This window comes from Octopus sinensis, linkage group LG3 (assembly GCF_006345805.1).
Source record: "Octopus sinensis linkage group LG3, ASM634580v1, whole genome shotgun sequence".
Taxonomy (NCBI): domain Eukaryota; kingdom Metazoa; phylum Mollusca; class Cephalopoda; order Octopoda; family Octopodidae; genus Octopus; species Octopus sinensis.
The window spans coordinates 144247285-144272916 of NC_042999.1; the positions used below are offsets into that span (position 1 = coordinate 144247285).

Here is a 25632-nt window from a genome sequence, read left to right on the forward strand (position 1 = left end):
CACTCTTGATGTCATCATGGAAGACTACTGTGGCGAAGCTGATAAGGATAAGGAAAACGAAACAAAAACCAGAAGTCTCTTTGATCCAGTGGCTCCCCCACCCCTGTGAACGACCAGGCTGATAATGATAAGGAAGCTAAGGAAGCAACAACCAGAAGTCCCTCTGTGTCAGTGGTCCTACAAAGAACGGAATCCTCACCTCACTGGACAACAAGAGGAATGCAAATCCTACCACAAGAAAAGGAAGGAAAGAACACGAGCACAAACATAAAGGAGGAAAAGGGAAAAAATTAAATAACTAAAACCGAAACCACCAAACAAAAAACAGAAAACTCAAGTATGGAGGCCCCAATAGAATCCAAAATTCTAGAGGAGGGAAAAAATTTGGAGCGTACTCAAGCTTTCAGTTGTTCCAGATTGACCACAGCCCACCCTCTCTACGATATATCACATGAGATGGATGCTGTCGTTGGTAGATCTGCCTGAGATCACACAGATTTGCACTTTCCCAACCATACTACCGACAAGTGCAAACTTTTGCAATAACTTTGTCCATGATTTTATAACAGAATTAAGGGCTAGAATTTATCAGCAATGCTCCTTTATTTGTATCCATTTTCGGCAGTACTACCACTTTCTGCTTCAAAAAAAGTGAACATTTTCCCGTTCTTGATACAATTGTAATAGAAATTTGCCAGAGGGACAGCAAACAAGTTTGGCATGCAATACAACCTATCTTAACCAGGCAATGTTAGTGGCTTTCCATAGCAGTCACCGCCCTCTGTCAAAAATCACAGCACGCCTGATAAGCACTAAATTCACTACCTTTCCGATCCACCGATTGCTTAAACAAGTGAGTGAAGTGCTGCTAGAAAGCAGCACGAATCTACTTGGAATAGAGTAGAACGCGCCCTTTCCAACCCATCAAAATGTCACTTTCTTTCTACATTGTACCACTACTTCCTGGGCCCATTGGATGGCTTTCATTCATATGTGTCTGTAAGCAAAGGTTTCAGCTGACAACGCAACCTTGATGTTTCACCGTGAAGAAATGATAGAGGACTATTCTCTTTGCTAACACTGTGGTCGTAATATCTTAGCTAATCGCCTTTTTTAAATTTACAACACTGTTTTTGATGTCTCCATATATTAATCATGCTTGAATTGTCCTCTCCAAAGCGTTCCACCGGTTGTTGAGTATTGGTACCCAACGTCAACGGCCACTTAAATAATTCACCAATCCGATCGCTGCAAGCTATGCATGCAGGTAATAACATGCTCATTTTTCAAAACCAAGTTCCTGTCCACGCTTTCTATCTAGGTCGGCTATACAGGTTACAAATTTGAGGTCAATGAAGCCGAGTGATTAAAAATGCTGACTTCCTATTTTGTATCTATCATGTAACCTAACAAATACTTAATCTAGACTCGAATTACGTTACTCAGTGCGATTTCTCCAGGTCGATACTGAGGCATTCGATAAATGCACTTGACATTTACCAGATAGTTGAAACTCTTTAAGAAAGCTACCAGTCTGAAGTACTATTATTGCTGCCTTTCGTGTATAACACCACCAACTTTTCGTCCACGTCCAAACCTTTCTGCGACTATACTACCACCCCACCGCCTGATCCGTACCGACCATAAAATGTGTGTACTTCCTAGATGTGAAAGATGGATACGGATGCATTCTGGAAATTCTGCTTTCGCTACTTGCTAATACACTAGTGACCTGAAGTCGTTTAGTAAGTGACCTTGCTTCCAAGATGATTCCAAGGCCAAGCACATTGATGCATCCTACTCTTAGTACAGCCATGATGATTAGAAAAATAAATGATAGAGGATACTTACCTTGGTCTTGGGGAAGGATTGGTAATCCAGTTATCACGACAAGAAGGGGTTCCTTGAAAGACCCTATAAAACATTCTTACCTGCTCTCTCCTAGAACATTCCTAAAGAGCCAAGGATTTATTTACTGAGGTTTCAATATATTCCCTTTGATGTTCTCAATAGTATTCTATTCAGCAGTGCCCAAGAAATTAGCTTCATCAAAACCCTCTTCCTTTGTGTTTTTTGTTGTTATTGTGGTGTAAGTCGCAGTGATGGGTAGATGGTCGATGGGCTGAGCTTGGGGCGGTCACTTTTCTTTTTGTTCCTAAACCCGACTATAAAGACCTCTTTTAATGGGCTTGTCTCGACTTGTCACACGACAAGGTCTCACAAGTAGAGGAAAGCGGTGTGTGGATCGTTCCCTCTACATCATGCTTCTGCGATCCTAGAGATTTTATGTAACTGTAGGGGCGAGGATTCTTTTGATTGTGGTCATGGTGACGTAAAGGTTCTTCAAACCTGCGACTGCTTTCTGTCGCTGTTAATGTTTTTACTTAATGAGATGTTCTATTTGTTGCTATTATTAGCGCTACTATTTTTGTTGTAGTTGCTATTGTTGCTGTCGTTTTTGCTATTGCTGCTGTTGCTTTTGCTGTAGCTGATGGTTACTGTTGGTATCGTTGTTGTTGTTCTGCTGCTGCTGTTGTTGTGAATTTGGTGCTGACCACAGGGCAAGTTTTACTTTTGTTGCCTTCTGTTATGAGCAGAAGGAAGTTGGTGACACTTGAGCTGTCTACCTTTCACCACAACATATGGTTAAGTGCCGTCAAGAAGGTCTATTTTTAATCCGGAGTCTTGCCATAGTTTTTTAGGTTGTATCTGCAACAGGGCTTCTACTCAATTTCAATCCAATATTCATAGCACTGTTTTCTTATAGCAGTATTTTTTCGATTCTTTCTTCTTCCTCAAGGACAATTTATACAACCGTCTTTTAGATAGTCAATCTTGATGGCACATCTAACACCTTCACCTACTCATGTATGCAAGTATGAAGGCAAATCCTCACTCTACACAGAACAATGGAAGGCTTCAAAGGGTGAGGTTTCGAGAAAAATCACACCTCTATCATTCTATAACATACGATTAAACGAAGTCAATAACAATCCATATTCCTTTCTGGCACTCCTTTACACCAAGGCACTTAACCACCATGAACCAATGAATTAGTTCTGACCATTTTCTCCAAAAGCTCTGGGACCATGACCAATGCTGCCCTCCTACCGTATTTCCAGATGAGCTTTAGAGCCATTCTTGGACCTGCTACTTTTTCCTCTAATCATTTTTTATGGATTTTGCAGCCAATCTTTACAACACTCTTCTGGCTATTGTTTATGCTGCTGTTGTCACGGTTCTGGTGGCCACAATGAATGCAGTGACAGGGGTGCAAGAAATGGAGAAAATATTGCTTCTCTATTTGGAGAAGTGTATTTGGCCGACACGATGGATTGGATAATCGTCATCGTCGTCGTGGCACCATTTTCTGCTGCTTCTGCAGCCTTATTTTAAAAATTGTTGGTGATGTTATTTTTCTTTCCTTCTTGACATTCAGTGCTATTTTTGTCGCTGTCGCAGCAGCTTTCTTTTGTGATTGGTAGAGCTCGTAAGTCATTTTCATTAAAAATACTGAAATAGTTGTAGAAGTAGGTGGTCTTACCATTTCTGACATTGCTGTTATTACGTTTTTTTTGTTCTTAGATCTTCCTCCATCCTCAGTGTTGTTATTTACAGTGTGCTGCTCGTCGACTCACTACTGTTTTTGCTACAGCATTTCAACTGGTTTAGACTCACAACAGATAAATATCTACTGTAAAATTTCTTCAAAAAATTTAGGACGAAATCATCTTTTTGCTCCAGCTAGTAAAACTTTCAAAACAAGCGGCAGCCTCAGTACTACCGGTGCAATGGCTATTGTTGCCACTTCCCACCGCTCCTCCTCACTCAAATGTTAAACTAGTTAACATTCTTATTTGTTTGCTGGCTAATGATGATGAGAAAAGAAAGCTTTTGAAACCTCCTTTTCATGAGAATACCTTAGACAGTGTTATCAAAGTAACTTCAAAACAAATATAGTGAGAACTAAAGGAGTCAAATTCAGAGTCTAGCATGATTTGATCCGCCATACAAACAAACTCTGTTCAGCATACCACTATAGGCACAAGGCTTAAAATTTTTGGAGGGAAAGTGTAATCGATCTCACCGACCTCATTGCTCAACTGGTACTAATTTTATTAAAGGATGAAAAATAAAGCCGATCTCAGTGGAATTTCAACCCAAAATATAAAGACGGACGAAATGCCGCTAAGCATTTTGTCTGGCAATCTAACGATTCTGCTAGCTTGCCATCTTTCTACAATAGGCACAAGGCCTGAAATTTAGGGGGCGTCAGTGATCAAATGGTACTTATTTTATACAACTCGAGATGAAAGACGAAGTTGATGTCTGGGGAATTTGAGCTCCGAGTGTTAAGAACCGGAAAAAATGCCGCTGAACATTTTACTCGACTCGCTATTTTATCAATCCACCACCAGTATCCTAAATATGATAATAGTATTAGAAAAAAGGATATAATTAGTCATATAGAAAATATTTTACATGGATAATTTAAAAGAACAATGTGTGGTACTTTGGCCAAGTGTCTTCTACTGCAGCCCCGGACCGACCAAAGCCTTGTGAGTGGATCTGGTAGAAGGGGGAAACAAAACTCGGCAGTTTGTATTTCCCCTCGTCTTCACTTATGTTTGCTGGTCGTGAACAATAACCTCGCTAACAGTGTTGGACGGTGTCACTCGCTTGCAATTCACTTGCGAAAGCATGTCCAAGCTGTTTAATGCTCAATAGACAAGGAAATCATTACCTTGCAAAGAAACAGATAGAGGTTAGCGGCAGCAAGGACATTCGGCTGTAGAAAACTCTACCCAAACCTATTCTTGTCAGAAAAGTAGTTGTTGATGATGATGATGATGAAAGTTGAAATCTTATGGTGGCTCACTCCACGGACAAATAAACGCAGTGTAACTAAAGCGATTAAACCATCATAATAAAAAAAAAAGATTTTAAATTTGTAGGATGTGAATATAGTTGATATAATAAAAGGCAACACATAATTAATACTTACTTTATAAACACTGAAAATAATAACAACAACGATAATAGAAAAGCAATTCACTTCTAAATATTTATTTAATCACATACCTTTTTCCGTACCGTGTATATATATATATATATATATATATGCTCATGCACATGAGCAAAATCTTTAATTAAGTCCAGTCAAACCCAAACTGTCAGGGACTGCAAAATGCAGAGGTTAAAATGTCATAACTATTGATCCACAACGTATGTTGGTCATTTTGTTAAAAAATATTACACTTCATGATTATTCAGAATAAAGCAGTCAAATTCAGAGTCTAGCATGATTTCATCCACCATGCAAACAAACTCTGTCCAGCATATCACATTAATATTTCAGTTTGTGGAGAGGGGGAAAAAGGGTCAAGGGAAACAAAACTTTATTGTTTTCAATTCTTACCAAAAACTCCAAATCATCCAAAATGCATATTTCAGAGATTATATTTTCTTTTTTTCTTTCTGATTTTGTTCATTTTTTTCTTTTTTGGCAGGGTGTGGTGTCATTTTGTTTACATATGTTCTATTATATATATATATATATATATATATATATATATATGGTGTTTGTATTACACACACACACATGCAATATGTGTGTGTATATATACACAAACATACATGTATGTGTGTGTATGTATATATATGCACATATATATAATAGTCACATATATACACAAACATACAAAAGATATACACATACATACATATATACATATATGTACACACCCCCCACACACATATATATACACCTACACGCATATATTTATACACTGATATACACATAAATACATATATACAAATATATACATATGAATATAAATACACACACACACATATATATACATGTTTCTTCATAAACACACATGTGTGCAAATGCACACACACACACAAAAGTAAGGATAAAACCATTGTAATGATTTTATCAAGAATTTATATTAATATATAATATAATAATATTATATAATTATATATATATATATATATATATATATATATATATATATACACACACACACGCACACACATGTACATACATGCACAAATATACATTTCTATACACACACTCACACACGACTGATTGCTAGATAGATACAGAGATATAGGAAATTTGTAACAATTCAATGTGTAAACTAAACATTCATACATCAAGCATACGAATATATAAATTACAATCGTACAAGAAAAATATATATTTTAGCAATACACACATATACAAACAAAATAAACTAAAATGAAAAAATAATATCAAATAAAAAAAAAATGATCTCTTAATGATGGGTTTGTGAAAATTGAAATCTTCTAGTCTAACATCTGTTGTGAGTATTATATAATGTACATATATTTTTACACTTTTTTCCAAGACTAAAAATCATATATATACTATATACAAACATATATACACACATATATATACATGTATATACATATATACATATACACATATATACATATGTATATATATACACATATATATACATATGCATATATATATATTCACATATATATATATATACATATATATATACACATATATACATATACATACACATATATACATACATATATACACACATATATATATACACACACATATATATATATACACACACATACACACATACATATATATACACACACATAAATATATACACATAAATATATATACATATACACATATGCATACACAGATACATATATACATACATATATATATATACATATATACACACACATATATATATATATACATACACATATATATACATACATATACACATACTATGTTATATAAATATGTATATACATACAAATATATAGATACATATATACATACAAATATATACATACATACACACATATCATCATCATCGTTTAATGTGGAAAACGGACGTTAAACGATGATGATGATATCCACATATATATATATATATATATATACACAAACACACAAATATATGCATACACATACATATATATATACTGCTTTTGTTTGTTTTACTGTATAAATACACAAAAGTGCTCAATATATACCTACGTTAGAAATGTGCATAGTCTGTTATAATTTTGTATGTTGGTGACAATAAATTTTTCATCAGAGTGTTCCTAATGCTGAGTAAACATTGACTATAAAGTAAATTTTTACAAAACATTCAAGTCTAAATATGTAATCTCATATGTATGTACATAAACAACTGCATGTATATAAATGGAGGGAAAGGGTGATAATATATAGATTATATTGTGATGTGATATACTGCAGCTGCACACAAACATATACACAATTCATACATAAACACATATAAATGCATAAATGTACATACAGACATATATATATATGACGACATTTATTAGTGTGTGTGTGTGTGTGTGTGTGTATATATAAATATAGATGACCTTTATCAGTGTGTGTGTGTATATATATATATATATATATATATACACACACACACAAGAGGAAAAGGTACAGAATTCAGAAATAGAGTATAAATACTTAATGAAATGCTGAGATTATTGTTTTACTACTCACAAATGTTTGTTTGTTTATGTGATTGTGTGCATGTGTAGTTTAATGTTGACTACTAAAATTACTAACAAAAAAAGTTTGTTTATAAGTTACCTAATTGAAAATAGAGATGTCTTAATAGTGAATATATAAGAATAACAATAATAATTGTTTCAAATATATGTACAAAGCCAGCAATTTTGAGAGGAGAGGTTACTTGATACCATCAACACAGTATTTAACTGGTACTTTATTTTATTGACCATAGAGAGATGAAAGGCCAAGCAAACCTCAGCAGGATTTGAACTGAGAACATAAAGAGTCAGAACAAATATCACAAACTATTTTCCCAATGTCCTAATGGTTCTACCAACTTACCACTCTAATAATAAATTGTTTCACATTTTGACACAAGGGCAGCAGTTTTTTTTTAGGGAAGGGATCTAGTCAATTATATTGACCCCAATACTCAACTAGTACTTTATTTTATTGACTCCAAAAGGACAAAAGGCAAATGTGACCTTGGGAGGATTTGCACTCAGAACATAATGAGTTGGGAGAAACAGCCATTTTCTCTGACGTTAACAACTCTACCAAATCATTGCCTTAATAATGATAATAATAATCCTAATTTTGGCACAAGGCTATGTTGGCCTTTTAGAGGAGGGGGTTAAGCCATTACATTGATTCCAGTCCTCAAATGGTATTTCATTTTATCAATCCCAAAAGGATGAAAGGCAAAGGTGAACCACACTGAAATTAGAGCTCAGACCATAAAGAGTTGGAAGAAATGCCATTAAGCATTTTGTCAAATGCAGTAACATTTCTGCCAGCTTGCTACCTTCAATAATGATAATAATCTTTTCTACTATAGGTACAAGGCCTGAAATTTTGGGAGGGGGATAGTCAATTACATCAACCCCTGTGTGTAACTGGTACTCATTTTATCAACCCCAAAAGGATGAAAGGCAAAGTTGACTTCGGCAGAATTTGATCTCAGTATGTAAGGACACATTCAAAGATAATAATAATTCTTACTATTATAGGTAAAAAACCTGAAATTTGGGGAGAAGGGGTTTACGTGATTACATCAACCCCAGTACGTAACTGGTACTTATTTTATTGACCCCCAAAAGGATGAAAGACAAAGTCAGCTTCAACAGAAATTGAACTCAAAACATAGAGTCAGATGAAATGCCACTAAGCATTTAGTCTAACACACTAATTCTGCAAGCACGCTGCCTTCTTTGGTTTCAAATTTTGGCACAAGACCAGCAATTTTAGGGATGAGGCAGGAGTCAATAACATCAACCTCAATGCTCAGATAATACTTATTTTATTGACCCTGAAAGGATGAAAGTCAAAGTGGACCTTCGTGGAATATGAACTCAAAACATAAAGAGCAAGAAATTCCATACATTAACATTTCTGCATGTTTGCTAACCTGAATAATAATAATAACTTCTTATTTAGGCAAGAACACAAATTTTATGGGAGGTGAAAAAACAGAATTGATATTCACCCTTTCTCAAGAGCATTAGTATCAAAAACAAAGGGATTTTAGTCAAACTGGGAATCAAAAATAGAAGTTTGAGCTTACCTTTTAGCCCTATAGTACTGACCACTATAATAATGATAATAATTTCTAATTTTGACAGATGCCAAACATTTTGTTGGAGTTGGGGTTGGGTAAGTGATTTGCCTACATGAAAGACAACCTCACAAAATTTGAACTCTGAAAAGGGATGTAACTAAATATCACAAAGTATTTTGTTCAGCATCTATCAATTCTGCTATTCACTGACCTAATAATAATGATGATGATGATGATGACACCAATGAAGATAAATAAACAGTGAATACAAAAAGGACATTTTGTAATATATACCAGCTGTGGCCTGAAACATTATCATTAGTCCCAAAGGAAACAAGTAACAGTGTAACCAGCACTGAAATAGCACAGTGTATTTTGAATTAGGTGAGAATTTCTTATAACAGTATGTTGATTTGGCATCTTCTCAGAAATATACACCCGATTAATACTGGAAATGATTTTTTGTTGTTTTTGTGGGGTTTTTTAAGTACAAAGATAAACAACATTTTTGTTGGGGAGAGAGATGAACTGAATCTCATTGGTAAACAGAAGTGTTTTAAGAAAAATCATTCATATATAACAAATAGTGGTTAACAGAGACCATTAAAATGTTGTCATAATGTATCTAATTTTTTCCAATTTATGGTATTCCATAATGAGTTATTAAACTTACTGATACCAAGTGAAATGGAGAAATTGCATTTGTAGTTTTTATTTCACAAAAGTGAAACAAATTCTATTCTCATAGGGAATCAAGACAATTGCAAACATGCTTTATCTATACTATACTACTCATCAGATTCAATGAAAGGTTAACAAATTGTGATATTCATACTTCTCACAAATGGTACCATTTACAACTAGGGAGAATGAACTATTGACAGTTAAATTTCTTGGCTCTGGATTTAATAAGATGGGAGCCAGTGACCAATCAGCAAGTAGACTGACATTATCAACCTTGCCAGGAAGAACATGGCTTTTTACGCTCTAGTAAAGATAATGTCTCTCTGAACTGCTAACAACAAGCAAAAGGAGTTCAGATTCCATTAAGATAACTTCTCTAGTGTTTGTAACATGGCCCCATTATTTAGTTTGTTTTTTACATTAATATTGTCAAAGTTTTTTTTCTTTCACACATTTTACAACCACAATCCTTTACTATCCTAATTCTATCCATTCATGTGTGAAGTCAGAAGGGAGACTATTTTTGACAGTCAGTCAAACTGAAGCAAGCAGAATTATGTAACTTACTAATGGCTCTTGGAGTGACATCAGTAGATTTGACAATGTAGTCCATAGTTAAGCACCCTAACCTCATAATCATTGTGCTTCTATCCAGTTATTCAACAGTTCAATGTAGTAAATAAGAACCAAACATTTTAAATCTTCAATTTTTAATAAATATGAAAGGTTCACCAAGACTCAGTTATCAATACTCAGATATTGTAGTTTGGTACTAATGCTCCCTGCAGCATTTGATCAATCACAACTGAGTTTTCCTTAAATACAGTTGACCAAATCTAATCAACAACTACTCCTACATTGAAATCATTGGAGTTAATTACAAACTAACATCTAATGTTGATTATCAGAAATTAGGCAGCTGACACTAATACACTTGACAGAAGTAGTTAAAATACTGACTGGTTAAATCAATTTATCAATTAAATGGACAAAAGAGAAAAGAGTACATTGTTTAAAAGGTCATTTGCATTTAAATCCCACCGAGTTTCACATAGTTGCACATCTTTTTAATACCATGAGTACCAGTGATTCTAAAGAACATCAAGAGAAAAGGGGAGTGCTTTCATCACTCCAACTTTGTGATGACCATTTTACTTTTCCAGATTCTGATATAGTAAATTCATATTTATGATTAAGGAGACAACTTGGATTTGATTAAAAAATTTGATAATCTATAAATTATTTTGTGCTGAATCACATAATTTACTAATCAGGGTATTTTGTTTCTGTCCAATTGTTCCCTCATGCAAGAAAGGCCAAGAAAGGAGCTCCTGAAACAAGGAGTACTAAATATCATAATAAACTTAAACATACATTGTTTTATAAAATATACACTACATGTCTATATGAAAGCATGCTAAGTTAATAAACAGTGCAAGTGGCAATATACTAAGCTGATAAATAGTGACAGTATATGATGTTAATAAATACTTTTAAATAAGTGAAATATATCGAAAAGTATTAGTAGGCCAGTATTGTATCCTAATGAAAGTAATGTTTAAGACAAGGCTCACAGAATATGTTCTTTATACAGTTATGTATTCTGCATAATAATTAACACAAATTACCATAAATTCTGAAATTTTAAATTAAGGACCTTTTTCTTAAACCTTTATATACTCACATATTATCAGTTTTACTTTAGTTTTATGAACCCTTGAAAGTCATTGAATCTCAAGCCAAAGGGCTCTAATTTGTTCACCATACAAACTCTGGCAGATTATCTATCAACAGCTTAGGTATTGCACAATTGTTGATTATGACTTGTTGGGTTGCAAAATTTAAGCTTAAATGCTACTTATGCCTCAACAATGAATAATTCCAAATTCACTCAATATGTAAAATATACCAACTAAATTTCTGTTTGACACCTCTTTATTCATTCAGCTATTTTTCATTTCATGTAAATATGTGTGACATTAGTTTTATTGGATCAATTGTTTATATGGTAAGATGTCCTTCCTATCATTAATCATTCAAACATGAGGAAAGAGACTGCTCTGTATCACTCAAACTGAAGCAAGCAGTTGATATAGTAGTAAGAACTGGACTTATGACCATATGGTCAATAGTCCAGTATCTTAACTTTAGAGCCATATAAATAAGAAATATTTTAAATCTTAAATCATAGAAAAGCATATTCAACAAAAAAGACAAGATGGTCAATCAAATGATTCTTTGAATAGTTTCTTTTTCCATAAAACCCAATAGCTATATAATCTGAAGTTCAAACTCTCAATGTAGCAAACTAAACAATAAGGATGGCATGGCTTAGCTAGAACAGCCATTTTATCATTTTATTTTTAAAGGGCTTAGATTCACTTCTGCATACCTGTATGAATGTTAGAACAATAGATTTTTAGAGCTAAATACCCTTACTACTGCAAACCACTCGACTGTATGGGTGAATGAACCTAGTTTTGTTCAGTTGGGCAAACTAGACCAAATGTTTTAGAATAAATTACTTATATAAGCCATCCACATTAAAAACAATGATAAAGTTAGTGTTAGCATCTAATGTAGGAAGCTTAAAAATGCTGAGATAACAAAAAACAATATTAATGTTTCATTAATATAGTTTTAATTATTCCAGTAAATATAGGAAAAGATTTTAGGCATTTTACAGCCTTATTATGACTTCATCAATGAATCATATATTTTAATGTACTTGACAAAAGAAATGCTATGTTGCTTGCTCAATAATACAATGCAATAATAGTTAATAAAAGCTGAACTAATGACCATGTAATCAATAATCTAGTAGCTTAACTTCATAGCCATTGTGCCTCTTAAATTACATAGAGATTAACTGATACTGAATATCCTACAAATATGGCACATAGACAAGTAGATTGCATCTAAACATCTCATCAGTTGCCACTTCTGTATGTGTGTGTGTGTACATATACTACATACATTTGTATGTATTTTGTATACAGATGAATAAAACCAAGACTTTATTTGACAATACTAAAATTAAACCTAAAAAAAAAAGAAGAGTGGGCAGTTATTTTCTTAAATGAAAGTTGAAACTGGAATACTAACTTTTTGTCCAAAACAAAAAAAGAGAAAAAGTTTTTATAACCTATGACTAGTTCTAATTTTGTTATGTTAGCAGGACACATTCTATTAGTTTGCATGCTGAAAAGGGATTTTTCACTTCTCCAAACATAAAAACTATTTAGTTTATGTTAAAGAATTGTGACACATGTGACAGGTTGACAACTCATGAAGCTCTGTTCTGAATGTGTGTGTGGTAAGCATCATAGCAGAACAACAAAGTGAAAATATAACCTTTTCAACATTCAAACTGAGTCAAATGCAGCTTTCATAAAGACAGAACTGTTTCTTTGCTCACACTCTCCATACTAGAACTCAATGATTTCATAGTAGAAATATTGGTTTCAAATTTTGACAAGTTCGGGGGAGGTAGTAAGTTGATTACATACTCAACTGGTTCTTATCTTATTGACTCCAAAAGGATGAAATGCAAAATCAACCTCAGTGGAATTTGAACTCTTAATGTGAAGATGGATTAAATGTTGATAAGCATTTTGCCCAGCATTCTAATGATTCTGCCAGCTCACTCTCACATTTGCAGTAGGAATATTGCCATCATATATCAAAAGGATAATGTTTTTTGTTATAAAGTATCATCATTGCTTAATTTCTATAAGAATACATCAACATGGCTAACTATTATTAATTACTAAAACAGCAATATTGAAATTGCACCAAACACACACACAAAAAAAACAATACTGCAACCTGACAATAAGATTAGTTGAATAGTTGAAACTATGTGAAATCTTTTGCCTACAAACATGGACTACAATATTACTTTTGGCATAGAACTTGTTGCACTTTTGTACAAGTCCAATATCACAGCAACTGAATTTAAAATTATATAAAATGTTAACCCTTACTAGTATACCACTTGCAAATAGATTCTCATATTTAAGTGTAATAAATAAAGTATTAAAAAACAAACATTATTCCCTTTTCATTATCAGAGGACCTCTACACCATGAGCAGACAAAAAGATAATGATAAAAATAAATAAATCAAGAGGTATTTTACATTATCAGTTTTTCATAATACTCAAAAATAAAATGCTGATAACCATGAGAAATTCAAGATCTAAAAACTAAAATGATATTGACTTACACTGCTGAACTAATTGTGATTAGACCAGATGTCTAGAGAGTGTGATATGCTATAAAGCAGGCTAGCACCTTTACTACAATGTACTTGCTAAATAAAATCATTTATATATATATATATATATATATATATATTTCAGTGGTGTGCAGAGACTTTTGACATTGGTCATGCAATGAATATGAAGGTCAATTGAAAAGTTCATAGGCTGACCAAAATTCTCTCATGGAATATGACCAAATAAGATTTAGTTTTCTACATAGACCCCTCCCCCTTGAAGTTCATACAGTTGTTCCATTGGTATTGCAGTGCTTGAATCCCATTGGTGAAGAAACGTTCATCCTCCTGGTAAAAAGTGATCTACAGCAGATATGATGTCATCATCACTGTGATACTGGTTCCCAGTCATGTGTTTTTCATGTTGGCAAACAGATGATAGTCAAATGGGGCCAAATTAAGGGAATAAGGATAGTGATCAACTAATTAAAAGCCACAGCCATGCATAGCAGCCATTGAAACTAAGGGCATGTGTGCTGGAGTATTGTCCTAATGAAAGAAGACTCCTTTTGTTAGTTTTCCTGAGCATTTGGTAACTGCCTCAGCATGTTGGCATAGTACACTCCATTGACAAGGTGGCCCTTTTGAAGATAATCACAATGTCAATAAACACAAAGCCTTTTGCATTCCAAATAACTGAGGTCATCACCTTCCCTGCAGATGAAACGACCTTGGTCTTCTTTCGAGCAGCTGAGGAGGGTTGTTTCCACTGCATGGATTATCTCTGGCTTAAAGTGATGAACCTAACACTCATTATGGATTATGATACATTCAAGAAGACCAAGTGGATCTGCCACAAACAATGTCAGATTTTTCTGTTGTGTGATCAGTTTGATGTGCTTTGATCAGGTGTCAGATGTAGCACCCATCAAGAATGAACCTTCATCATGCCAAGTTCATTGTGCAGAATATTCTCAACTCTCTCACAGGATATGCTAATAACATTGGCTATTTGATTCATAGTCAATCGCCTGTTATCCATCAACATGTGGTGAATGATCAATGTTTTCCTTGGTGATCTTCAAAACTATCCCGTTCCCTCCTAAGTTCAGCTGCCCACTGAAGCATCATTCTGTAATGTAGCAACCAGGTCAGCAGGAATGTCCTTGGGGGCTAAAGCCTTTTCTGAAGATATGTGATACACCACAATGCCAAATTTTATCTATTTTCGAGAGAAGTAGCTACTAGTAACTTTTGAAGTCTTCTTTGAACAGTCAGATGTCAGTTTGCCTGAAAAGAAACAATGCATTTATTAATATGTGGAGTTGAAATGAATGCATGCAAGATTTCTAGCATCACTCCTTCATAGTCAGCCTATGAAATTTTCAAGCTACCCTCATACTTATTGGTTGAGCTGATTCATCTTTTAAATTGTTTAATTAAGAGAACCAAATTAGTTTCATAATATGGCCATGATGGTCGCTGTTTTAATGTGTTTAAAAATTTCAGAAAAGATGTACAAAAAATTATTTACATACCTCATTTATAAATTAATTCAGTTCTTTGATCTTTTAGGGCAAAAATATTTATTACATTGTCACAGAAATCTTGTTTTAATTAGTTGTTGAAGTAAATATTTTTCAATTGATATAAGAGCCAACCCCAAAAGTCTTTTCTCTCTGGTGGTATTTCTTTGGTAAGTTTTAATTCTTTTCAATGCAGAAAAGGACAGCTCTACAGGGGCAGTTGTAGACAGAATTGTCAAAATAAGGTTGCAAAGATTGAAGAGTTCTGGCATTGCTTCTATCATATCATTGATGCATTAAATTACTCACACTGCTTTTTAAAATCTTTCATAGAATACAAAACATTTAATTCACTCTGAAATCGTATTATGTCAAAAAAAAAAAAAAAACTACCGTAAGTAGTTTTTAAAGAAATTTTTTGTGATATTCCTCACTTTTGCTGAAATTGAAAAGTTCTATGAATTTAAGCTTTTCTAAGGATGAGCATTGCATTATTAATTGGTCAGCTATTGTGCCAATAATGTTGTTATAGAGCATTCTATAATGTTGTTGGAGATCAATAGATTTATTCCTGGATATTTTAATTTCAATTGCTGCATCGATGCCATATTTTTCCTCTAACATATCATAAAATATTGAAAAATTGACTTTTATTTTCAAGTACGCTTCTAGTTTTATCTATTTGCTCTTTACAATATACTATGTTATGATTAGTTTGAAGGATGTTAAATAAGACATCAATAAAAGAAAATATGTCACTAAATACTTCTGATAAAAATAAGAAATCGGGAGCATTTAAATTATGTAAGAATCCAAAAGCATAATTTATTGTGGTCTCATCCCATGCTTCAGGGCTTTCAATGATGTCTTCAAAAAGGCTGATTATGAAATTACAATTTTCTTTTATAATAAGAACAAGACACGAGGAGTAGTTCCATCTGGTTCCTGTAGCATTTTTTAACTATGCTATGTAATAAATTAGCCCTTTTAGGTAATTTCATAAAAAATGTACCCAGTTCATTTATGGCAGAAGAAAATATTTTGCATTCTTTTATAGCAGAGCATGCTTACAAAAGAACTAAATTAAATGCATGAGCACAACTATGAACAATGATCACATATTCATATTTCTCTCTTACTTTTGACTGCAACCCATTTAATTGCCTGCCATTGCAGTGGCACCTTCATAGGTTTGTGCAATTAATTTGCTTCCACATGTCCATGTTTCAATGCATTTAAAAACATCTTCAGATAAAGCATTTGCTGAGCAATCTATTCTAACATCATTAAAACCGATAAATCATTTTTTAATAACACAATCTTTGTAACATAATGTAAAACAGTTGAAAGTTGTGAATAGTTTGATACATCAGATGTTTCATCTACAACAAAAGCTACAAATTTAGCCTGCTTCAGTTCATTTTCTATTTCATCCAACAAAACTTTTTGAACTGCATCAATCAAGTCATTTTGAATTCTGTTTCAGAAACCTGAGAAAACAAGATGTATCAAGATAGCTTGCCAATTTTTTGTCATATTTACTGATTAAATATAAGAGTTCTTTACAATTTCCATGATTATTGGATTCAAAATGACCCCGAAATGATAATTCCTGGCTACTGAGAAAAATAACTGCACTGACCTAATGCCACAGAATGGACTTGTTTCATTTATCCTCTTCATTATGCTGTTGTATGCTCTGTTTTCTATACGCATCCAATTGCAAGTCTATCCAAACATTCCCAAATGTCTTAAGATCTATGAAAGATTTTATACATCTTTGAGGAAGTTCATGTTTTAGCAGATTATTTTAGCAGATTATGTTTTAGTAGATTATTTAAATCATTGTAACCATTATCACTTCAAACATGTTTTTCTAAACTAAGTAACAAGCATGACTAACAGAATAACTAATTTAGCTTAGCACTTCCAGTTAACTATTTTTTCCTTTCATATAGATTAGTGTGAAATTGTCAAATACATTTCTTGATGGAACATTGCAAATTAGGTAATTTTAGCATTAGTCTGCTATCATTTATAATTAACTGTTTCCTTTCAAAGTCTGTTTTTGAAAAAGTATTTTTCAAAAGTTCTTCTAAAGCACACATGTCAGTCATTAAGATTCCTATTTCAAAAGTTCAAAAGATTTTATAATTGAAATATATGCACGTGTGTGTGTGGTGGGGGGGGGGGGGGTTGAAAGTCAATTTTAATAAAATGGAAAATAATCTTTATAAATCAAGGAAGCAACAAAAGATCCTGGTCAAAAGGGAGAAAACCCAACTTACATTGGACATATAATCCAAAAAAGTCCAGCAATGTAACAATAGACATTAGATATCAAAGATAAAATAAATAACTTTGTTCTATTGGCAAAACTTCGGTCCTTAGTAGCCTGAATCACTGAACTAATCTGACTGACAAAGAATTTTGAAAGGGCTTTTATTATTAGACTGAGGTCAAATGGTCAAATCCATTCAACCATGTGGTCAGTCTTTAGCAACACCAATTATAAAGAACTGACAGAACATAGAGAGAGATATTGGCAGATAGAGAGAGGAGATCAAAGAGAAGAAACTTCATGCATTTTTAACATTGCATGACTTTGAAACTATTTTTAATAGAATGGGAAATGAGGTCAGAATAGAGCTGTCTTCAATAATCCAAGTAAATGCTCAGTTTATATTGATTGCATTTGATGGTCTTCTTCAAAACAAGTTAATGAGTTAGTTTCATTTTCAATGATTTTGAAGACTTTTTGATATAGTTACAAATAAATTACATTATTAAATTTATTTTTGATTTATATAAAAATAAATGGCCATGCAATGCATGACTTGCATAGCTGGAGCACACACAGCTGATATATATATATATATATATATATATATATATATATATATATATATATATATATACACACACACATATATATATACATATATATACACACACACACATATATATATACATATATATACACACACACACACATATATATACATATATATATACACACACACACATATATATACATATATATATACACACACACACACACATATATATATATATATATATATATATATACATACATACATGCACAGGCACACACACACACACACACATGTATATGTGTACACAGACACATGCACAATATAATCAAAACCTTTAAGTGCAATTAGTTTCATCATTATTTTCTATACAATGCTATGTTAACCATAAAGAACATAATAAGTATTAAAAAAATCAGGATGAAACTAACCACTCTAAAAGGTCTTTTTATTATATGGCCTTAAAATTAGAAATAAAATCATGGTTATATCGTGATGTATATGTCTTGGACCCCAAAATATCACACTACAAACAAATTTTCACTCTATGTATATATGCTTCAACTTAAAATACATTTGTATTTGCAACAATTTGAGACTTTGCCCAAATAAATATGAACAAATAAAGAAAGAAAATATCAAGCAAGAAATATTAACAATTAGAAAGAATACCCTTATTCTTTCAATCAGTTACATTGTAATGTGCTTTTTTTTTTGTTTTGTCTTTTCCTTTGATTCAGTTACAGATATGACTCAATTTTAAGAGACATGTATGTAACTTTGTACTGTATCATCATGCAATGAAATAGAAAGCTGAAAGAACTCTTAGATGATGGTCAATAGCAATTCTAGAATTGTTCAGTTGTTTGTTTTAAATTAGCATACAGTTACCAGTCCTCTTTCATAGTGTTCAATTTAAAAACAAACAAAAAACTTAAAATAAAGCAAATATGAATATATATTTCAACGTAATAGCCTATTTTAATCAATATATTAACTCACTTCTAAATGAATGGGGAAAAAAGAAATAAAAAATATAACCTTAAAATAATAATAATAATAATAATTATAATAATAATAATAACAACAACAACAACAACAACTAAGAATCTCTAGGGAAAATAGTCAACACATTTTCTCAAGTTAAAATTCTAAAGCCTGAAAAAAATAAATTAACTGCCTAGTAGAACAGAAACAATTGAAAAGATGTATTTTTTTTTTCCAAGAAGATTCAGTCGAAGGCATTAGTCAACACATTGGTGATAAAAATTTACCTCTGTGGACTCATCAACAATATAATACAGCATTTAGTCACAACCAATTAAAACAAGATACACATTTCATTTTTGTGAGTTTATCAGAACAATTTTAAGGAACAGGAAGCTTCTTCTGCTTCATAGTCTCTCCTGATGAATGACTTGACTTTGGATAGGAAGAGTGACATTTTAGGGGTACAGAAGGACTTTTGGAACTGACAACAGATTTCCCTTTCTGGTTTAAGTCAGCAGTTTCTAAAGTTCCATGATCCTCATCTGCTTCCAACTCATCATCAAAATAACTCATGTTCGAAAAGGCTGAACTTGAAATATCTCTAAGGCCCCTTCGAAATTTTGACTTGCTAGGTTTGGAATGTTTTACAGCACTGGCTGTGTGAACAGTAGTCCGAGAATCAGTAATTTGCCGAAATACATCATCTTCACTCGATGGACTTTCCATGAAGTGACGATCATGAGGTTCAACAGTTTGAAAATCACTTGACCCCAACAAACAGGAATCTTCAGATTGTAAATCATCAATTGGAGAATCTAATTTGATCATGTCGTCATTGCTGCTGCTGCTGCAGGCACTTAGATGGGTTTGGGAGCCACTCGGGTAAGTGGAAGGCATTTCAGAAAATGGTACAGCTCCAAAAACATCTTGGCTTTCAGTAGAAGATGGCAATGAGCTACCCTGACTAGGGGAACTGCAAACATCAACTGGTGGACTAACTGTATGTGAATGGTAGCTGTGAGGTGGCTCCACAACTGACACAAGCTCCTTAACATCATCTAAATCTGGAGTAACAGCACATGACGATGGTGCTGTTTGAATGGAACTGGGAGTCTTTTTATCATTAAATGGAGCTTTGGAAAAGATCTCTTCGATGGTGTTTGGTGGGGTTTCAGGGGTGGTCAGGGCAAGAGCAGAGCTACTAGTTCTACTAGCCTTTGACCCGCCCTGAAGCTTATTACTAAATTTACTTCGAAAAGGTGCTTGGGAAAATACATCTTCAGAAGTCTTTGATAAGAAAGTGGCAGAAACAGAACTTGGTATCACTGCACTAATAGGCCGTCGCTTAGTTCCACTTTTTATTGGAAACGGTGCAGCTGAAAATACATCTTCATTAAATTGTCCCAGAACAGACTGAATTAGTGCAGCATCACTTCCAATGTTTTCTTCACTAACAGTATGTCGTTTATGTTGAAGATTGCTGCTTTTAGATGTCCCTAAATTTGAATGCACCTCCTCTAATTCATCATCATCAAGCAAGGGTTTTATACCATACTCATGACCAACAATTCTATCTTCATGATTCTCTGATATCTGATAATGAGAAACAGATAAGTTACTAGGAAAATTTCGTGTCATTTTCGATTCTTCATATTCCTCAAAAGATTCAAAATCTTCTTTGTGTTTTGAAGGTTTTGCAGCACTTGGTCGACTACCATATTCATCATCCAATTCCTGATAGCTAAAATCAGCAGCACCTTTATTTATAATACCTCCATGGTAATCTTCAGAACTAGAGTCAACAACTTCTTTAGGTTGGATAGCTGGTTTAGTTGTAAGTTTCTTGCCTTTTGTTTCTATACGCTTCCTCTCTTTCTCCCCATTATCATCAACAAGTTGTTTGTACTTCTTGCCTGTTAAACCCAGCGCCACTTTTATTAAGGTGTTGCCACCAAATAGTTCATGACATTTTCCAGTTGATTCTGAGTTGAAATCAATAAGATCTTTTGTATGCTCGAGTGCAACATCTGCTGAACCTGTACTATGACGCCGTGGACTTTTGTGCGCCAGATCTTCTGGAAAAATAAGAGAAGAAAAGAAGAAGAAAATCAGTTTTAAAAACAAGCAAAACCACGAGAAGGAAATGAATACATAAAATACATATAAAACAAATTGATTTAAAAAAAAATAAAAGCAGAGGAAATGTGATAAATGTAAAGGAGAATGAAGATGAGAGTTAAATAAAAGAAATAAATAAATAAAAGATAGAAAGAGCTAAGAAGGAAAAGAGAGAAATTAAAAGATAGAAAAAGTGACAAGGGAGAGTAGTGATAAAAAAAAAAATAGGCAAAAGAAATAAAGAAATTGAAGCAGATATCATTTGAAATCAATTGCTGAAAATTTTCAGAAATGCTATTGCTTTCATAAGTATTAGCAGATGTATGCAAATGTTGAATGAATTTTCTTCATTTAAAACAAAAGCATTGCAGAAAGAAAACAACAAATGCAAAGTTTTATGAAATTAAATTTTCTTCAGAAGCACTTAGTAAGAAATATACTAAATTAGCATTTTCTTACCTACATGGTAAAAAGGATAAAGACCCCCTTCAGTCATGAATGACTATGGGATTGCTCCTAGAAAGTTCTCCTTCAAGGAACAAGTCCAGGCTAGGTTGTTTTATGGAAGACCAGCAGTCTCCCATACATACTAGCCTCTCCTCTCCACACAACTGGTGTTGTCCAAGGGAAAGGCAAATGCTGATACACTTCAGCACCAGTGACATCACAACTCATTCCTACAGCTGAGTGAACTGAAGCAACATGAAATAAAGTGTCCTGCTCAAGAACACAACACACAGCCTTGTATGGGAATCGAACTCACTACCTCATGATTGTGAGCTTGACACTCTAATCACTGAGCCATGTGCTTTCACACTACATGGTAGTTCACATGAAAATAACTAAATTGAAAACAAAAGATCTTTTTTATATTTTAATTACTTACTTTGTAACTAATTTTGATTGTTTAATCTTTATATCATTTCATTTAATACTGGATATTTTTTTTAAAAATTAAAAAGAGAGTAACAAGAAAACTCATGAAAAGTAGAGAACCACCATCAAATAATTTAAGAAAAACCTTGGAAAGTATCATTTTAATACTTTTTATTAAGAATGGAGAAAAGAATTTCAATGTAACCACCACCACCACCACCACCACATGAATTCAACAAAATAATATTTTTGTCGATATATATCAAATATTAAGACAATTTTATATTTAAACACATATTAATATCAGTCATGGTTATTGATTTCCTTTGATAAGATGCATATGGTCAATTACTGTAGGAGACAGGTTTTGTTTATTGAATTTACCACATTATTATAGGTATTGTTTTGTTAATATCAAAAAGATGGAAAGTAAATGTGATTTCTGACCCCATATTATTAAGATACTGAAAATATACAATAAAATAGTCAATATGTGTTTTACTTTCTCACCTACCAGCACCACAAAATACTGCAACACAACATTTCAAGAACAACAATAGGACATTAATAACATAAACATCATTTCTTAATTCACAATTTTTTTAACAATTGTTAAAATTTAATCAATACAAATTTTTAAAAAAATTATTTTTTTCATGGCTCGAATACCTTATTGTCACAGAAGCTAAAATACTCTGTGGAATGAATGCAGAAGTTTTCTTTATATATTTATTTTGTTCTGGTTTCAATACTCTAGTTATGATATCAGTACTATTAGTATTGTTATCATCATCTTTATATGCAGCAGTAGCACTGTCATTGTTTCAAATGTGAGAAACCTTTATTATTGAATTTTGAGATGAACTCTAAGCAGGGCTAAATTTGTCTTCATCTGCCTAAGATAGGTAAAGGGCATCAGAGAAGAAAGAGAGAAAGAGAGAGAGAGAGAGAGAGAGAGAGTAAGAGTGTGTGTGTGTTTTGCAGTAGTTGATTCCATTAATCTTATTCTTTACTTACAACAACTGCCCTAAAACCTAGTCACTAGAAATCCTTATTTTAAAAATAAAGTACTGTGGAATTTAGTAGAAAGCACCAGCATTTTGTTTTACTCCCTTTAGTTGCAAGTTCAAGTTCTGACACATATTCAATTTGTTATTTATCCCCACAATGCCAATCAAATAAGTATTTCTAGAGTTCAACCAATCAAGTACACCTCCAACACTTCAAAATTTGACCAGTGTCTTGTCAAAAATAAATATGTTTTAATCATTATTATATTAACATTTGTTGGCAAAAACAGAAAATGTCTGAATACAAAATGCCTAGCTTTGTCTCTCTAGCTTCTTACTTCAATTTCTACCAAAGTTAGCTTTCTCATCCAAAGACAATAGAATACAGTATCTGTAATACATAGGATCAATTTAATTGACAATCTGCCCACTTCTTAATTAGAAAAAATGGGTTCTATTCCTTATTATAACAACTCAGAAGACGATGAAGTGCCACAGGTGGTAATGTGCTGCAGTAAATGCTTTACAACATACATGTTTGCCCCTCAGTGTTTTGAATTCAAATACTAGTGGTACTAACTTTGCCTTTTGAAGCATCTAATTTTGAAGTAATCAATAGCTAAATAGCTTGTACAAAACAACATTAATAATTTCCAACTTTGACATGAAGCCCCATGGCTAATATCAACATGAGTTACCGAAGAACTCTCTACTAGTCATTTGGTCTACTAGAAAAGCAACCAAATATCCATCAATTTCTGCCCTAAAAAAAAGAAAGGTCACACTGGATAATGTAATCCTCATATATATTATGTCTGAATTATATCAACCTCAGTACTTGACTTGTACTTTATTTAATCAACTCTGGAAGGATGACAGACAAAGCAGACCTTGATGGGATTTGAACTCAATATAAAGAACTGGACAAAATGCAGAATATTTTATTCCAATGCTCTAACAATTCTGCCAATACATCATATGTTATAGTGATTTCTTTCATTGAGCACAAGGACCCAAAACATTGAGGACAATACAGGCACACAAAAGTGAAGTTTACATTGAGTAAAAGAAAGTCAACAAAAATAAAGAATATAACAATAAAATATTTCAACAAATGTTCCCACTAAGAGGAAAGACCACCTAGGCAATGTATTCAAAAGAAACATATCACAAAGGCCAGAATTATTTTGCCACATCCAAGGCGTCAAACGTGCTCTCTCCTGGTTTCTTTCTTCATACTTAAAAATGCATACTCAATGTAAGCTCATTCAACTTCACCAGCTGTCACCTATCTTTTATTAAATACACTGAAAGATAGCACTTCTTTCTAGCTTCATATTCCTCTTTAAGTATTACTAGAAAAAAGAAGGTATGCCAATTTTTGCCATAAACTTAGATGATAGATAAATCTATCCTATTTGTGATAGTAGCTGTTCAGCACAAGCCCACAAGTTAGTATCATCATCTTGTACACATCATGGACAGGTTCAACTGTTGGTATTGCTGCTTCCATGACTATAGAGCTTATCTCAAACAGCTGATACCTGCTTATAATAGTCCCCAGCTTGATAGTCCTCCAGAAAAGAATGCTCAGATTGTTTTCATCAACCCCCAGAGTTGCTCTGGGGTCATCATCAATCGGACCCACCACTAATCCATTATAGAATGCACAAGTTGTTTTCCCACCAAAGGCACTGCCCAGCTAGTAAAATACTCTGAATGCCAGACATTTTATTTGTCAAATACCCAACCTCAGTCTATGCTTAACTCATTATTGCAGCTCAAAGAGACAAGTTGCACAAAGACATGTCACTCAAATGTCACCACTTTGCATCACAGTCATATGCCGGTGCATCAGCTTTTCAGTGCATACCTTCACATCATTAGCCATAACATTTCAAAACAGCCACAGAGTGAGCTAGGCAACTGGTGGATTTCCTGACAAGGAGAACCGGTGGTGGCAGAAAAGAATATATCAAGGTCAGTATGTGAGTGGAACTCATATTTTAGAGAAATTAAACAAGATACATGGTAACTTGACTTGCTAGGCATAGAAGCTAAATCTTTAGTAGGAGAAAACAGTTGATAATTCCCGATATTTGATTGATACTTTTATCAACTCCAAATGAATGACAGACAAAGTTGACCCATGTGGAAGTTGATATAGAGATGTAGTATAATACCCAAGTCTTTCTGGCTGTCACGCTCCAATTCTGACCCCTAACACTCTTAATAGTCATGGTTGATTTCTGATGCAAAG

At 33.2% G+C, this 25632-nt stretch overlaps 1 protein-coding gene and 1 long non-coding RNA gene across 6 annotated transcripts in view; both read right to left on the bottom strand.

Moving 5' to 3' along the window:
* Positions 1–491: 491 nt before the first annotated feature.
* On the bottom strand, positions 492–17494 carry LOC118762621. Its single transcript, XR_004998379.1, has 4 exons — positions 10901–17494; positions 9467–9471; positions 1276–1278; positions 492–503 (listed from the first exon to the last, which is right to left on the bottom strand). It is a non-coding gene; the product is annotated as an uncharacterized LOC118762621 (long non-coding RNA).
* Positions 17495–18809: 1315 nt separating this feature from the next.
* The window catches only part of LOC115209693 (BMP-2-inducible protein kinase), a 157668-nt gene continuing 150845 nt past the window's right edge, over positions 18810–25632 (bottom strand). For all 5 annotated transcript variants that reach the window (XM_029778177.2, XM_036501452.1, XM_029778179.2 and 2 more), the window contains one exon: positions 18810–21443. In XM_029778177.2, coding sequence (XP_029634037.1) covers positions 19747–21443 — 1697 coding nt within the window. In that variant the 3' untranslated portion in view covers positions 18810–19746. The remainder of the gene's footprint in view (positions 21444–25632) is intronic.